The sequence below is a fragment of the Aspergillus sclerotioniger genome (genome assembly GCF_003184525.1).
Source record: "Aspergillus sclerotioniger CBS 115572 chromosome Unknown BO94scaffold_25, whole genome shotgun sequence".
Classification (NCBI taxonomy): domain Eukaryota; kingdom Fungi; phylum Ascomycota; class Eurotiomycetes; order Eurotiales; family Aspergillaceae; genus Aspergillus; species Aspergillus sclerotioniger.
In genome coordinates, this window is record NW_020291015.1 from 149,961 (window position 1) to 166,856 (window position 16,896).

At 52.3% G+C, this 16,896-nt stretch overlaps 7 protein-coding genes across 7 annotated transcripts; 2 read left to right on the forward strand and 5 right to left on the reverse strand.

Moving 5' to 3' along the window:
- Positions 1–1,873: 1,873 nt before the first annotated feature.
- Positions 1,874–2,423, reverse strand: BO94DRAFT_537829 (uncharacterized protein). Its single transcript, XM_025612361.1, has one exon. It carries the CDS (start codon positions 2,349–2,351, stop codon positions 1,962–1,964), a length of 390 nt encoding a protein of 129 aa, XP_025464567.1. The 5' UTR covers positions 2,352–2,423; the 3' UTR covers positions 1,874–1,961.
- Positions 2,424–2,540: 117 nt separating this feature from the next.
- Positions 2,541–5,281, forward strand: BO94DRAFT_472430 (beta-mannosidase; the record flags this gene model as incomplete). The annotated part of the gene is made up of 5 exons (XM_025608433.1): positions 2,541–2,674; positions 2,738–3,691; positions 3,742–4,172; positions 4,220–4,455; positions 4,502–5,281. 5 exons carry the CDS (start codon positions 2,541–2,543, stop codon positions 5,279–5,281), a joined length of 2,535 nt encoding a protein of 844 aa, XP_025464568.1.
- A 278-nt stretch (positions 5,282–5,559) lies between these two features.
- On the reverse strand, positions 5,560–7,957 carry BO94DRAFT_577390 (M3 family metallopeptidase; the record flags this gene model as incomplete). Its single annotated transcript, XM_025615174.1, has 5 exons — positions 5,560–5,767; positions 5,894–6,094; positions 6,153–6,453; positions 6,510–6,633; positions 6,692–7,957. 5 exons carry the CDS (start codon positions 7,955–7,957, stop codon positions 5,560–5,562), a joined length of 2,100 nt encoding a protein of 699 aa, XP_025464569.1.
- Positions 7,958–8,774: 817 nt separating this feature from the next.
- BO94DRAFT_537831 (translin family protein) lies at positions 8,775–10,168 on the forward strand. The gene is made up of 2 exons (XM_025612362.1): positions 8,775–9,066; positions 9,363–10,168. The coding sequence occupies exons 1-2, from the start codon at positions 8,816–8,818 to the stop codon at positions 9,841–9,843; spliced, it is 732 nt and encodes a 243-aa protein (XP_025464570.1). The 5' UTR covers positions 8,775–8,815; the 3' UTR covers positions 9,844–10,168.
- On the reverse strand, positions 10,113–10,688 carry BO94DRAFT_472339 (RPEL repeat-containing protein; the record flags this gene model as incomplete). The annotated part of the gene is made up of 3 exons (XM_025608422.1): positions 10,113–10,291; positions 10,378–10,478; positions 10,546–10,688. The coding sequence occupies 3 exons, from the start codon at positions 10,686–10,688 to the stop codon at positions 10,113–10,115; spliced, it is 423 nt and encodes a 140-aa protein (XP_025464571.1).
- An 804-nt stretch (positions 10,689–11,492) lies between these two features.
- BO94DRAFT_184836 (uncharacterized protein) lies at positions 11,493–13,420 on the reverse strand. Its single transcript, XM_025606000.1, has 2 exons — positions 12,912–13,420; positions 11,493–12,858 (listed from the first exon to the last, which is right to left on the reverse strand). Exons 1-2 carry the CDS (start codon positions 13,030–13,032, stop codon positions 11,702–11,704), a joined length of 1,278 nt encoding a protein of 425 aa, XP_025464572.1. The 5' UTR covers positions 13,033–13,420; the 3' UTR covers positions 11,493–11,701.
- A 388-nt stretch (positions 13,421–13,808) lies between these two features.
- On the reverse strand, positions 13,809–16,039 carry BO94DRAFT_558934 (sulfurtransferase; the record flags this gene model as incomplete). The annotated part of the gene is made up of 3 exons (XM_025614036.1): positions 13,809–13,863; positions 13,924–14,872; positions 16,015–16,039. 3 exons carry the CDS (start codon positions 16,037–16,039, stop codon positions 13,809–13,811), a joined length of 1,029 nt encoding a protein of 342 aa, XP_025464573.1.
- Between the last annotated feature and the right edge of the window lie 857 nt (positions 16,040–16,896).

Below are 16,896 nucleotides of genomic sequence, written 5' to 3' on the forward strand. Positions count from 1 at the left end.
CGCCCACGTTTTCGGAGGTGAGCAGGATGACCACCGGGAGTCTGGGTGGAGAGCATGGTGATGATCATCGGCACGGTTGACGCTCTGGAATCGACGGTGTGAAGGGAGCCGAAGCGCGCTGGCGGTGCCCAACAGGGCCCTGGAACGAGAACCCTCGGGGTGGTGTCAGTGGTCAGCTTCGCCTCCACCCCCGCATTTCGCCCTTTTAATTTATTTTATGCAGGAAGCGACCGTTTCTGTCTGGTCTCTGCATCCCTGGGAACGAACCGACCTGCAGGCCCCGTTGGTTGCCTACTATATTCCCCCCCGGTCCTAATTATATCCAGGGTACCTACGAGGCCGACTATGCGTCCGAGAAAGGGTTGTGTGATGTGCCCACAGACTCGCCAAACACCACGCGGTGGTCTGTTCCCCTTGGGTCGGAGGTCGTCTGTCCAGTAGCGCCCCCTTACTCCAAAGGATACACCCTGGAATGTGATGGTGGTGCGATCCTTCCACCTATCAGCGAGGCCTCATCAGCCTCCGGGTCTCCGAGTGCTGGATTGAGGTTCTGCGTATCCTGTAGCCGCTTGGCTTTCACTCATCTCGACGATAGCATCGCGCACTACTCCGTAGATGGTCGATGTAAAGGACCTAAGGATCCATGGTAGACAGGAAAGGATTCTTACTATCCTTCTTGTACTTCACTTGCTCAATGGTGCAGCGCCTACGATCCATCGCAGAGTTTGAAAGATTAATCGGTCATTTAGGTGCCTAAAGACCATACAATCGACTTCCGCTAGGTTCCGCTTCTGCAAGAACCAAAGGGCCCCGCTGCAATGATGCAGGACAATGAATACATGAGTGTACGCCCATTGTGGTCACAAAGTGTGGTGCCACCTGATTGCTTAGTGGCCAGGAAGGCAGCAAGAACGTCGATGTGGATGACAAGGTTCGCCGGAAGTTATCGGCGCAGAGCTTCTTGGAGACTATCCTTTCATCCGCGAACTGAAAGCTTACTGCTCCTGAGTGGTAGCGACATTGACCAGACGTTCGAGGGGAAAGATCAGGGTTCATGAGTCTGCCCCTTTGCAGGGCCTTTACCAAGCTCGATTGCTGGGCGAAATTTGCCTCCACCAATTGCAGTTGTGACCCCGCATAAGGTGGCCAACTTTTCATCTCCCAGAATAAATTAAACCCCGTGCAGGAGGAGTGAGATGCCGGAACACACTCGTCGAGAGACTTGTTTGGATGCTCTCTGCCAAAGACCTGCAGACGCTCGACTACTCTTGCGTCCTTGCTATAGACTCAGACCTAGCAGTCAGCCGGAACTCCAGTTGAAGATCTGGGGAAACTGACAGTGCACATCAAGTCTGAGAGGCAGTCTTAGCAGTATTCTAACAGCTGGAGACTCGGGACGAACCGAACCGTCTCAGGGACAGGAGGCCTTGCGCACGACAATCATTTCGGCTTGTCGGGAGAGGGACGGCCAATCGCCGAAATGATCTCCAAGGGTCAATTTCTTTGCTGACGCGCCGCCGTTTAATCAGCCTAAAGTCACCGGACGCCAAGAATGCGACATTTTATCCTTTTCACATGCATGCCAAGGGAAGACAGCACCTGATCGGAGAGGTAGGCCGATTAACCCAAATGTCCTTCTATCCAGGATAGCAGGCACGAGAACGCCGAGGTAAGATGAGGGGGCCGTTCGGTTACTGCCGCCCAAGATTTGGGCCGTCAGTCCACCCCTAGTGTCTTGCAAGGCAACGATTGTAGTCCAAGCGACGAGGGGTAGGCTAGTGGCGAAAGCCGCCGGATACACCTTGCGATAGCCTTCTCGTGATGGGGTCGTTTATTTATTTGGTGCGCCCAGACCATCATGGTGGTCGAAACCGACGCGGCAGAAAGGAGGTGTGGTCATTGTGGAGGTCGGTGACGGGCGATCGATTTATCTGGAGATCTCGAGGACTGTCAGGTACTATCTATCTCGGACGATAAAGAACCACTCCTACCGAGCGACACTCCCAGAACTGTGCACGGAGCCTCGTCCGTGCCAGAAACGGCAAGGTGTGTCTCAGTCGAGAGACATGCGGTTTCGAATAGAAGGTGAATTGCTTCACTCTGTCCCGACCAGGCCGGGGAGCACTTCTCAGTAAGACTTCTTCTAATGAGTTAAGGCTAACAACAGAAGGATTTGATGTCGGTTCTTCTGCCTGAATTGACAGGATGGTGAGAGTGTAGCAAGAGGGGAAGGATAATGTCGGGATAGCGAGGGAATGTTGGGCCGATGCCCCTTTGGGAAAGGAGCAGTCCCGTAAGGAGATGGCCCAAAGAGGAAAGGCCAGCACGTGGAGGCGGGGAAGCCTCCGCATAGCTTCCCCAGGCACAGAGCATCACCGTTGACCGGTTGATGAATCTATATCCAGAACTATAGACGTCGCTCCTAGTTGAGAGGCTATGGGCCTCTATTTATTCGGCATTGATTCTCCTCTGCCCGTTACCTAGTTCGAGCAACATTCAGGCGCCAAATAGTCTGTCTTTAACCCCTCCCAGGCCACGCCATGGCAACGTTTACGCCGTATACTCTGTCAACAGGATGGTACTTCAAAGACAGCGAAGACAGGTGTCCAGACGCATGGATGCCTGTCCCTGTAGTACCGTCTGTCGTCCATCAGGACTTACAGGCGAATAATAGGTGCGTGTCAAACGAGACCATCCACTAGACTTATCGCTAACATCCAGGGTGAATTGCCTACAGGCTTGATAATCCATACGTGGGGTTCAAGGAACTAGATGCCAGATGGGTCAACGAGAAGTCATGGGCGTACCGAAAGATCTTGCAAAAGCCAGCCATACCCGCAGGCTCGGTTGTTGTTCTGGCATTCGATGGGCTGGACACATTTGCCAAGGTTAAGCTTGACAAAACTATCATCCTGGAGAGCAATAACATGTTCCAAGCACATCGAGTTGATGTCACCAAGGCTCTGGAAACCGAGGGTGAGCACGCTCTGGAGATTGAATTCGATTGTGCGTTGCGGCGCGCCCAGGAGCTTCGGAAGCAAGATCCCAATCACAAATGGGCGTCTTTCAACGGAGATCCTGCCCGGTTGACCGTTCGCAAAGCGCAGTATCATTGGGGCTGGGATTGGGGGCCAGTCCTGATGACGGCGGGTATCTGGCGGGAAGTGCGGCTGGAGGTTTACTCTGCAAGACTAGCAGATCTCTGGACGGACATAAACCTAGATCCCAGTCATGACTCAGCTCATCTATCTGCATATGCGGAGCTGGATGCTGTAGGCTTTGATTCATCGTACAAGGTCAAATTCACACTCAGTCTTGAAGGTAAGGAAATTGCTCGAGAAACAGTCACGACAGAAAACAGAATCGCAAACGTGGAGTTTGATATCCATCAACCTCGCCTCTGGTGGCCTCATGGGTATGGTGATCCGAGTCTCTACGAGATTTCAGCATCGTTGGAGAAAGATCAAGATGAACTTCACAATATTACCAAGATGGTTGGTATAAGAACTGCGGAGGTCATCCAAAAACCTGACAAACATGGGAAATCGTTCTTCTTCCGGATTAACGGCGTGGATATTTTCTGCGGTGGCTCCTGCTGGATTCCTGCGGATAATCTTCTCCCCAGCATTAATGCGGACCGGTATCGGAAATGGATTGAACTGATGGTCGCTGGTCGCCAGGTTATGGTCCGGTTTGTTTCTTCCAATCGAAAGATCATGATAGTGAGCTGATGCGTTTTAGAGTCTGGGGCGGCGGCTGCTACGAAGATGACAGCTTTTACCAAGCTTGCGATGACTTGGGTGTTCTGGTGTGGCAGGACTTCATGTTTGGCTGCGGAAACTACCCAGCCTGGCCCGAGTTATTGGAATCGATCGAAAAGGAAGCGATCTATAATGTACGGCGCTTGCGTCACCATCCCTCAATCGTGCTCTACGCTGGAAACAACGAAGACTACCAGGTGCAGGAACAAGCAGGGCTTGAATATGACTTTGAAGACAAAAACCCGGAAAATTGGTTGAAGACCGACTTCCCAGCCCGGTATATCTACGAAAAGCTATTGCCATCCGTGATACAGGACCTGTCCCCAAGGACCTTCTATCATCCAGGCAGTCCTTGGGGAGATGGTAAGATAACGTCTGATCCGACAGTCGGTGATCTTCACCAGTGGAATGGTAATGAGCCTATCCCCTGCTCAGATACACCTTGCTGATAGCCTTAGTTTGGCATGGAACACAGGAAAAATATCAGATTTTCGATACACTAGGCGGTCGATTCAACAGTGAATTCGGGATGGAAGCATTTCCACATCTGTCAACTATTGATTATTTCGTCGAAAACGAGAAAGACAAATACCCGCAGTCGCATGTCCTTGATTTCCACAATAAGGCTGATGGGCACGAACGTCGCATCGCTACGTATCTGGTGGAAAATCTGAGAACGGCAACTGACTTGGAGGTATGTAATGGCTACCTGATTTACGATATGTATTAACCCGCTATAGACCTACGTCTACCTCACCCAAGTTGTCCAGGCCGAAACAATGATGTTTGGGTACCGTGGGTGGCGTCGTCAGTGGGGCGATGAAAGACACTGCGGAGGTGCACTACTCTGGCAGCTAAATGACTGTTGGCCGACGATCTCGTGGGCCATTGTGGACTACTTTCTGCGGCCTAAGCCTGCCTTCTACGTTGTAGCCCGTGTGTTGAATCCAGTTGCCGTGGGCGTGCGACGGGAACACCACGACTGGAGCATAACGCATGCACAACCTCCCAAGACAAGCAAGTTTGAGCTCTGGATTGCTAGTTCACTACAGGAGGAGCTTTCTGGAAAGGTGGAGCTTAGATTCCTTTCTGTGGACACTGGGCATGAGATACGGGAGCGCATTGTGCGTGAGGGTGTCAAGATAGTGCCCAATGGCACTACAAACATCATCACAGATGGTGTCATTGACCACACAATTGATTCCGAGCCACATGTCCTCGCCGCTCGGCTCTGGGTGAACGGTGACATTGCCGCGCGGGACGTGGACTGGCCACAGCCTTTCAAGTATCTTGATTTTTCGGATCGTGGACTCGAGGTGGTGAGGGTATCCCAAACAGCTGATCAACAGACATTCCAAATCAGCACACAGAAGCCAATCAAGTGCTTGGTATTTGAGGAGCGAGATGGCATCCGGCCTAGCGATAGCGCGATGGACATTGTGCCTGGTGATGACCAGACGGTCACGGTTACGGGACTGCGACCGGATGAGATCCTGAAGTACAAATTTCTTGGTCAATGATTGATAGGTTGGACGGGTTTCTTTACCAATGTCACTACGAGAAATTTTTTGATCTACTCTACGTAGGCTTCAAATGCATCTATTCAAGCAACCTAATGTAAACCGGTAGTTGAAGTGCCAACGGCAGACGACAGCGGCCATCGGGCACATAGTCTGCGCCCACAACCTATCAGACCCCCAATCCATATCCAAGCTACTGCAAAGCCATTCTATCTAGAACGGTTCTAAACGCGAAAAGGTTACTTAGCCTCATCAAGAGGCAAAGTTATCCCCCCTACCTATACCACTGCTGTCGCCCCCATCAACCGATCCACCAATGCCCTCGAGTTCGGTGCCCGGCCCAAGTACTGCGTCATTAATCCCAGCATGTCTCCATTTCCTCCACCAATCTGCAAGAATTCCCTCCGATACTCATCCCATGCATCGCGGTTGAAGGGATCATGAGCGAATTTAGTCTGAAAGACGTCTTCTGCGAAGGCGGCGCAACTAATCAATGGGTTGTGGTCAGATAAATGAGACGCATATGGCAGGAAGAGTATCATTCCTAGAGGGAAACAAAATATTCTTTGTAGTAATAACCGGAAATGAAGAAGAGAGAGGGTATTCCCATACCATAGATAAGAGTAATAACCCGCATCATAGGCAGCACACAGATGAGTAAAGGCGCAGTAATCGAACCCGTCTCGACATTCAGAGAAATCCATACCTTCGAGCTGGTGACGAAGGTCGTACCAGAGTTTGTGCATGTTGAGGGATGATAGGTCCTGGGGGTTTCGGAAGGAGTGGATTTTGAGGTCGAAGAGCGAGGTTGTTCTGGTTCTTGTTAGACACGTATATAGGGCAAGAAATTAATGAGTAAGGGAAGTTTTACAATTGCTCCAGATGATAAAGCCCCCGTCCCCAATAACGATATTTGACGAGGTTATCAACCAACTCGTCGGGAATCTTCTGCGGTGGGTCAGGCAGGCCGGGGTTCTGACTTCGCCATTTGGCTAGATAGTTCGAGTTCATAGTGGTGTAATGACAGCTTATACTCTTTAATACGTCAGGTATCCAGCACCAGTTTTCTAGATTAGTGCTAGGCATCTCGGATAAGTCGCGGGGGAGGTTGACACCGTGAAACCGGACATATTTGGTTTTTGAGAGGAGGTTGTGGATACCATGGCCGAGCTCTAGAACATTTCATATTGTTATACAATGAAAAGAGAAGCCTTTGGGGTATACAGACCATGAAATAAGGTTATCACTTGATGATGCTTGAGTAGAGCGCAGCTGTCTGGGGTGGGAGTGGGAAACGCGCACATGAGAATGGTGGAAGGATAAGATCTGCTGCCGTCGGACTTGGTGTATCCCTATCTTATTGGGTCAGTAAATGCCAGACTTCCTGTCTATAATTGGCGTGGGACCTACCGCCTCGATAGTCACGTTCTGGTTTCCTCGATACTTGTTCTCACGCCACAAGAGGTCGAAATGAAGATATCTGATGAATTCAGAGGAACGGTCATCCCAGACCGCAAACACTTGGACGCTCTCATGCCAGAGCTGGTCAGACTGCGCGGTGATGGCATCAAAACGCAATCCCAACACAGATGCAAATATCTCCAACATAGCTGCCGCTGTTCTCTCTACTGGAAAGAACTCAGCGATCTGGACGTGGTCGATTTGAAACCCCTTCTCGACCAGACGCTGATAATACATCTGATCCCATGCCGGAAATCTTCCTTCCACTTCTTGGTCTTGTGATTGTAGATCCTGGAGCCTATGTCTCTGCAATACTTCGACTTCTGTCTTTCCCCGTGCCACCAGATCATCCTGGATCTGACTCAGGAAGGTTTCCACCCATTGTGGTGTCTTCGCTATCCTTCTTTCCAACACCACTGCCGCATGCGAAGGGTATCCCAAAAGGTGCGCCTGAGAGGTACGTCGCTTGATGATCTCCTCAAAGATGGGACCATTGACTGCCAGCTTTCGGTTGTTCTCCAGGTACATCTTCTTACGAGTGTTCGGATTATTAGCCAGTGTTCCCACCGTCATCATCCCCCCATTGGCAAAGGGCACAAACACATAAATTTCTTGACTTGGGGTTTGCGTATTCGTCATCATCTTCCACTTGGCCAGATCATCGGCCGGGATGCCGTCCAGCTCTGACTTCACAAACCACACCCCGCCGTCCTCCTGGGCGAGATTGCGATTGAATGCGCTCTCTAACTTGGATATCTCTCTTTTTTCCTGTAGATATTCCTCGCGCTGAGCAGCACTCAGGACGCCCCATCCAGCTCGTCTGTACACCAGCAACTCTTCCTTTAAGAAGAGCGCCGACTCGGTGTCTAGTTCTTCATGCTTATCATGAACGGCTTGAACTAGACGATGGAAGTCTTCGTTGGAGGCCCATTGCAACTCCGCCGCCAAGAGAAGCTGGCGAGCCTGCGTGAACGCGTCTTGAGTTGCCATGTCAGGAGAGCCGTATTGAAGCATGTAGATCATGCCCAGTTCACCTTGCACGAGATTCTCGACATCGGCCCAGGGACGCAGCACTGTATCGAAGCTGGCAGTGAGAGGGCTGACGGTGCAGATAATCTCATCTTTAATGGCGTTTTGCTGTGAGACAATGCGTTGCATCGTTGGGATGATCTCGTGGACTTTCAAGACCCGGGGGAGGGACTGAGGGGTAGACATTTCGTGCTTGCCACATAACGGAACAGGAAGGTTTGTCTCCTCCATGTGAGGGGGCTGTGGGCTTATAACTTGGAAATCCCCTCTCTGTTGACTTCTTATCAGTTGGTTTAATGTATTATGGTTGGACTAATGCAGTTGTATCAGTGCACATGACTCGCTCCAACCAACCATATCGCCTCCCACGCAGCAACTAGTGCAGGGGTTGTCTTCCAGGTAGACACATTTTGCATTTGCTCAGATACGACAGAGCAGATAGAGCCCTGTGACCGTATGTGCTTATTTCTTCTTTGGAGTATATTATCCAAACTAAAGTCCAAATGCTGATAGCTTGAAATAGCTCGCATTTTTCACGGCGGGTTTCTGGAAGAAGGATACGGCTTTAGATAATCGCCTAGGGAATTATCACTCTAGAATAACATTAACATGGTATACAAGAAGCATAAGTAGTGTGCATTATATGATAACAAACAGTATCACGAGGTAATTGAAGGGGAACGAATGCTATTGTACTCTCAGTACTGGCATACAATCTCCCAAGATCTGATAGGTCTTACCACAATCATTAAATCTCGGGCTCCCAATACCCTAATTCAGTGAATCCACGAACAATTTTAATTATCAGTAAAACAGAGTAATCCAAATAAATCAGTGAAATACAATATAATAGTCTACAAGTCACATCCAACACCGGGCAGAGCCCATTCAATCTCCGCCACCAACCGATCAGATAAGATAACATCACCCCAAAGCAGTAAAGCCCCGCCGCAACTGAATGACATCTTCTCTTCCAGTTCCGTTGCATCACAATCCTTTCCTGCATCACACCACTCCACCACCCACCAATTCCCCTTCCCTCCCATGGCCGGAACCAAACGCACCTGGGACGGTCAATCACTCCACGACGAACCCACCAACGCCACCATTGAAACGCGCCCCCCAACCCAAGACCAGCCCACCATGGCAACCCAAGCCACAGAAGACCAACCCCAACCAACAAACCCAATCATCTCCATGTTCGAGACCTTCCGCGACGAACTAGACGAGCACCATGACCGTCGCGAACGACTGATAAAAACCAGTCGGGACATTACAGCTCTGAGCAAGAAGATGTATTACTACCTCCCCCTCCCCTTCCCCTCCTCTCACCTCTATCGCAACCGCTAACAATCTTTCTCACACAGTATCTTCTCTCTCCAACGGTACCTAACCCCCCCCCCCCCCCCCCCCAAACCCACCACCACCACCACCTAACCAAAAAACAGAATCCGAACCCTCAAAACCGCCCTCCCCGCAAACATAACCAAAGAAACTACCACTCGCTTCACCCAAATCCACAACCTCTTCACCTCTCTCCTCCCCGACCTCGCCGCCCCCCAAACACCTGGCGCTACCAACGACAACTCAGCTCCGGAATCCAAGAATTCATCGAAGCGCTCTCCTTCCACCACTACCTCACCACGCAGACTCTGATCACGCTCCCGGAGGTGCGCGCGCATTTACCTCCCCAGATCCTCGTCACGGAGGAGGATTATCTCCTGGGGTTGTTTGATTTGACGGGCGAGATGATGCGGTTTGCGGTTACGGCGTTGTCGGCTGGGAGTGCGGATGCTGGGGCTGGTGGGGAGGAGGCGGTAGGGCTGGGAGAGGAGCAGAGAGGTATTGTGGTGGATTTGAGGGATATGAGGAGTGGGTTTGAGGGGTTGAGTGTTCCGAGACGACATGTTATGTTGAAGGATATGGGGAAGAAGGTGGATGTTATGCAGGGGAGTGTCGAGAAGGTGGAACGTGCTGCGTATGGGATTTTGGTTAGGGGGAGGGAGAGGCCCAAGGGGTGGAGGCCGGATTTGGTTGTTGCTGGTGGAGGGGGTGGGGAGGAAGGGTATTGATTACTTTTCCCTCCCCCTTTGTTTCGTCATTGTTTGTCGGTTGCAGGTGGGTGTATGGTGATGTGTATATGCCGCGCTATATCCCGGGGCCATAACCCAAAGACCACAAAGCACACAAAACATCAACATCAATATGAATATCAATCAATACAATCACTAGTCCATGTGTGACTACCCATTACCGAACCCACACCCTTCATCCATATAGAAGAGAGTCATAAAAACCAATCACCACCTAACGCCCTTCATCCCTCATCCCTCACCCCGAATTAAACAACCGGAAACCTCGGATCCTCATCCTCCGTCAAAATGCCCTGCGAGATCAAATCCTCCGGGTTCGGACGATCCTGTATCTTCTGGTCCAGGTGATTCGCAATCATATGTTTCTCGAGTTCGCGCGCATGCGCCTGCAAGGCCGGGGCAGCGTGCGTAGTTGGAAGAATATTCCCTGTCCAATTTATCTTAGTACCTGTCCCCCATTCACTGTGGGTGATGGATATTATGTAGATTGAAAACGGGGGGGAGTACACCCACGCTCAACAAGCTCCTCGCGATCCGGTCTATGCTCGAGATGTTTCTTAAGACTGTCTGTTGTGTGATGGCGGGCGAGTTCTTGACGGGCGGCTTGGAGGGAGCTGGGATGGGTGGGTTACTGTTAGTTGGGGTGAAGTTGGAAAGGGTGTTTTGTAGGTGGGGGCATACGGAGCAACGTTCGTGTCGAGGAGAATGTGGCGGTCTTTGAGGACTTGCATGTCGGGACGGGTCTGGAGGTGTTTCTCGAGAGAGTTGCGACGGTCTGTGGGGGATGCGGAGATGGGGGTCTCGTCGATGCTGGGGGTGGCCATGGTTGGGTCCATTGCGGGGATCTAGTTGGATTGTGTTGATGGATGGATGGATGGATGTGGTATATACAAGGGGAGAATGTGGGAAAGTAGAGGAGAGAGGTAGGTAGATGGATGGATGGATGTGGGCTGACTGAGAGAAAAATAACAGATGCGATGGTTGCTCAGGAGATGATGAATGAAAGAACATTCATTGATGGGGGAGGGGAAGGTCAAGTGATGCATGCGGAGGATTCCACGGGACTGGCGGCGAGTCCCACTGGACGATGTCATCGACACCTGGTCGGTGGACAAGTGGACACCTGCACACCTGGACAGGTCACTACTACTCACTCACTGTACAAACAGGTCACTCCCTCCTCGGCTTGCATTCATAGTTGGGTAGATAGCTAGCAGTGAGCTAGTGATAGGTAAGCATTGTAATATACACACACACACATATCACCCTAATCTGCTTCTCTCCCCAGCCAACCAAGTATTCTCGTAGCAATCGAAAACATGTCCAACAAAAGTAACGCAAAGAATGACGGCTATATCTGTTTTGTAACTCCCAGAGTAGAATGTCGAACAGCTGGCTCGGGAACCCATTATTGTGCATTACCTTCTCCACCCGGCCACTGGAAGGCGAAATGAAAGCAACCGCTCATCCCTCCAAAACTGAACGGAAAGCAACGCCACGACATCAGGACCGTCATGAGCAACCCAGCGTCTGACTACCGCCTCGCCGACGGAGCGCATGCCACATAGCCCTAACGCCCTTTGTCCCCCCGTCAGAATGGTCATGTTGGGATCGAAACTGTCCCGTATCCGATTCGCTCTCGTCTACCGTATTTCGCATCCATGCCATCTGTCCAGGATCCGCTCGTCCCATCAATGTAGTCACAGTCGAATCCGACCAAAGTCTGACCATAGGCAGCCCGGGTAAGGCAGATCAGGACATCCATAGTGGTCTATTTCAAGGTTGAAAATATTCGGTCCGTCCACCGGCAAAGGGTCGACGGACCTCGACCATCGGATCAAGGAACCCAGAGCTTGCCACGACCCCGGCTGCTACCACGAGAAGGACCCCGAGATGCCCCCCGACGATTGTTTGAATAGTTCCGAGACGCGCCGGCAATGCCACGTGCGGCCCCGGACTGGGTGCTAAGATCAACGGTGGGCTTTTGCTGCTGCTTGGCCACCCCAAGCGACCGGCTGAAGGAGTTGGGGTCGATCGGCTGGGTAGGGATCTCCATCGTCGCCTCCACGGGCGGGGCGGCAGTCTTCAGCGTGGCAGCTTTGCGAGGGGCGCCGCCGCGCGAACCACCCCCTCTTGATGCTCCATTTCCACGTCCACGGGGAACAAACACAAGCTCATCCTCATCGCTTTCATCCTCGTAGGCAAGAAGGGATTTTGGTTCCGTAACCTGAGTCTTCTCCACATATTTGCACCGGTTTTTGTATTCTCGCTCTTCGTACTGGATCGAAGTCCGCAACTGGTGAATGTTCTTGACGCCAATGCCAAATTTCTGAGCCCAAACTTGGGTAGGTCGGTCGTTCGTAATCAAGATACAGGACTTTGCTGCATTGGACGCATCAGGGCCGTGGTGCAACCGCCACAGCAGGGCGCTGAGCAGAGGTCGGAGCATCAATGGCACTGTTGGGATAGTTGACCCAGACGCAGAACGGCGATGGCCGCTCTCCGGCTTCTTTTTGGCGTCCTTGAAAGCTCCTCCGTTCGCAAGTACGTGGGAATTCGAGCACTCCGGGCTGGTCCGGGAACTTCTGGTCGATGCGCGTGATGCAGGAGCACTGTGGGTGCCATTTGATGTGATCGAAACGGCATCGGACTCTTTCTTGAAATTCAGCTTGTTGAGAAGCATTTGCGACAGATCGTCCGGGGCAGCGCCGTTCTTCATGTCTTTGGCCTTATCCTCGCGATTCCGCTGCGCCACCTGATCGTCCGGGAGAACTCCGTTGGTGGTGGCCTCTGGCTCCTCCTCGAACTCAGGAAGGAAGAACTTCTCCGCCTCGGTCCAATTCTCATACTGCTCCATCGGGCCTTGCAGAATAACCCGCTCGGCGGAAATGTTGTCTTTGCCGGACGTGACACGGTCGAGGAACCGGACGGCCTCCCGAGCGTTGATGGCGACCTGAGAACCGGCTCTCTTCAAGGCATGGAGGCGTTCGAGGGCTAGAGGAGGCCTCAGTCAGCAGATGGAGGGTGTGTGTCGTCGGATGACTCACTGTAAAGTGGAACGATGAGAGTGATGGCACCGTTGGTGGTCCATTTTTTGATTTCGCTGATATTGGTGGTTAACGCCGTCTCGTCCACGGCACAGTGGAAGACCTTGCGTCCGGTCGACATGGCTGACTCAAAACGGTCGACAGAACCGGTCGCGTAGTTGAAGGGGGGGGGATACTGGAAAGGCACAACGGCCCTAGACCGAACAGCTAGCTTTGACGACTGCGACCGAGCCGCAGGCGTGGTTAGCGTGGTACTGAAGCCCGCGAGAGAAGTTTGGATTGGGATTAATGGAGGCGGAGGGCCTGGGAATGTGGGGGCCCTGCGCTCGACGACAGAACAATAGGCCTCCAGACCCCCGGTTGCCAGTCCAGAGACCAGGTGAAGAAAATAAGGAAAAGAAGTCTCACTCACAATGAAAACCGCGTTCACCAAGGAAGATCATCTGCAGCATTTTGTGTTCGGATTAAGTGATCGTGGATGGGAAGAATCGAGGCGAGATGGTGAGCGAGGAATGAATCCATCAGCGGATCAACTGAAAGCCGCGGGATTTGCCTGGGCCTGACTAAGCGCCGGACGAGCAAGACCAAACAATCATCATCATTCATCATTCATCATTCACGCCTCATCGCATGCACACCTCAATGGCTGAGTGACTCAATGGCAGCCCCCTGTGAATCTCCGGCCAGTGCACTCATCACTACACGTCTACCCTATCCGGTGGTTCCCTGTGTACCGTCTAGATGGCTCATTCTATCTCTGGTATCGGCGGATGCTGTAACGAGCTCGAAATGGAGGTGGGAGAAAACGCTATGTCATACAGGACCCGATGATCATCAGGTCATACCAATATCCTCCTCGCCTTTAGCAGCAATGTCAGCTGCCTTATTTTCCCGTCCCTACGTTTCCTTCTTGATGAGACCCTCTTCCGGCTTGACACGTTGTGCCCATTCACTACCACCGTCGTAAGCTACGGAACGTTGTAGAAAGTCAAGGACCAGGGAAGAAACTTACGTCCAGCTCCCGTCGTATACCCTCCGCAGATTGGGCTCTCCGAACTCCGCTTCGCCCAATGCCGTCTCGATGATAGTCGCCGTCACACCAGTTCCACATGAGCTGATGATTGACTTGGACGTATCCAGATCTTTTCCTTCGAATATTTTGCGTAGCTCGGGTCCGGGGAGATATGTCTTGGTCTCCGGGTCCAGCAGCTCCTGAAAAGGCAAGCTTTGGGAGCCAGGAATATGTCCCGATGACAGCCCCGGACGCGGCTCAGGATCGCTTCCCGCCCAGCGGCCGTACGAACGTGCGTCCAGGATCTCCACTTCTTTGGCACCCTCCTTTCTGTGCTCCTTGGCAATTTCCTTCAGCTCCCGGTAGGGGATCACGAGCTTCGAGTCGTAGGTAGGCACAGGGTAGCTGGTTTTCTCCGGCTGGAAGGGCTCGCCAGTCTCCGTCGGGTATCCTTCGCGAACCCACAGCCTGTAGTTGTTAAGGACATGGACTCGGGGATGTCCGAAGACTCGAAGAGTCCAACCAACCCGGGGCGCGCTGAAAATTCCTAGCTCCTCCGTGTCGTAAACCACAACTTCATCGTCGCGTCGAATGCCAAGCTCACTCATCGCCTCAGCGAATGTCTCGGCGGTGGGAAGCATATGCGGGTAGGGCGAATCATGATCCTTGATGCCATCCAGATCAAAGAAACGCGCCTGGGGAATGTGGTGCTTGCGGAAGATATCAATTCCCTTACGACCCTCGGGGTCGTTCGGCATGAACCAGGCCGCGCATAGAGGAACTACACGAGGAGAGGTTGAGATCTTTGTGCGAGGGTTTTTCTTAAGCGCGGCATCGAGCTCCTTGGGTGTAATCAGGTATGAGGAGAAGGAAAATTGGCGTGTTTGGTGTGCAATCGACATGGTCGGCCGAGCCAGGCGAGTCGGTGAAGGGATAGAATTACGAAGGGCTGCGAACGCCATGATGAGGGGAAGAGGAAATAGATATGGAGGATCGAGTCAAGGATTATTTACATTCCGCTCAGACAGCGGCGTCTGATTAATCAATCCTCCTGCAGGCACGAACGATGGTAGGACGAGGGGGAGAGAAGGGCGTGGTTAGTGGGAAGCGCAAGATGCATGGACAATGACGGGAGCGTTTCCTATCAGTCCCTCCTCACAAATGCGGAGGCGGCCATGTGAAAATCGGGACAGGAAGGCCGCTTATCGCCCGCTCCACTTGCTCGCACCTTTCTCCTCTTCGTCCCGACACTAACTAGCCCATTGCTTTGCAATCCAATCCAATCATCCCCAGCTATGAAGGTCACCATCAAGGAGTGGAACGCCGTCGCCACCTGGCGCTGGGATATGCCTGATGATGAGGTCTGTGGCATTTGCCGGGTTCAGTTCGATGGCACTTGTCCAACTTGTAAATTTCCGGGCGACGATTGCTCCCTATGTAAGTAACTGAACCTGCCTTCCCTGTTCAATCAGTGGAGTCATTAACTTGGCAATTTTCGCAGTGCTGGGAAAGTGCGGTCATTCATTTCATATGGTGCGATTGTGGATTTGGATGTCCTCATACTGAAGAACCAATACTGACAGAACCAGCACTGCCTCATGACCTGGATTCAACAAGAGTCCTCCAAGGGACTCTGTCCGATGTGCAGACAGAGTATGTAACTGCTTCTCCTGTTTCCACCTACGAGTACTAAGCCTAGCTACAGAATTCGAGTGGAAGCAAAACGATGAGGAGGAAGAGGAGGAATAGCCCACCTCGATTGTTTAGTTTACAACCTGACCGGGCTGCTCAAGGCGTTGGAAGGTCCCTTACATATGATACCCTGCGCTTGTATTCTCCTACTGTTCGCATGAAAGCAATCTCCCTTCTGTGTATAGATCCTTAGCAACAAGGCATCCAGGCATCCTGTTTGTTTACCTCCGCAGATCGGGTCACCTGACGCTATCGATAAGCAGGCAGATGATCCGCGGCGAATCCGGCAGTTTCCCCAGATACGGGAAGCTTGCCTGGCTCCCAGTAGTGATCTCAGGTACCTGCTCTGCTGCCCTGCCCTGTCCTCTCCAAACCCACCCCATCCACTCCCCTGCTAACCATGTAGCTCCGAGCCACCAGACATGTCTCTCCCCAAGCACACCTCCCCCTCTCCCTTATCCTCCTCCCCCTCCCGGCAATCAATCCGCCGAACTTCAGGATCTCGCCCACAGAGCATCATCGACCGACCCGGCACAGCCCAGCCTGTGACCGACATCCCAGAAGAGCACGACCCTCATGACGCAGCTACAGCGCCACCAACGGCAAATATCCCCATCGATCAAGAAAGACCTCACGACATAACCCCCACCTTCCAACCATTCTTCACTCTAATCGAAGACGCCAACTCATCCGAATACTACCACCCCACAGTCCACTATATCTTCTCCGATGACGACATCGACATTGTGACCGAGGCCGCCCTGCGCGCTGTCGAATCCGAACACGACATCTTCCCAGCAAACGGGAAAGGCAAATCGAAATCGACGCGTGATCAAAGTCAGCACCGCCACGAGGCAGAAGGCCCGGAAGACACATACCACGACGACGATGAATACGCCAACCACAGAAAGGAACCCCTCCTTCCGGAACCTATCCCGGGCATCCGTGACAATTATGTGATCCTTGATATCGACTATGCATCTCCGGACGGCGCGCAGAACGAGACTATGGGCCCGAATACCGACGGTGCGGCTAGTTCTCATGAAACCCAGGGTTCATCATTCCCGCAGCAGCAGCGAACCTCACCTCAGAAGTTTACTGTGACATCCGCGCATAGTTTGTCGCCCGCATGGCAGGTCTTGAACACGCAAATCGAGAAGAACAATTCGTCCGGTGGTCAGCCGCCTAATGGGGGACTGGTGCTGAAGATTCAAGGCACAGCAGGGCTACCTATGACGATGTTAGGAAAGGACAAAGATAGGGAGAAGAGTAGTCAGCGAT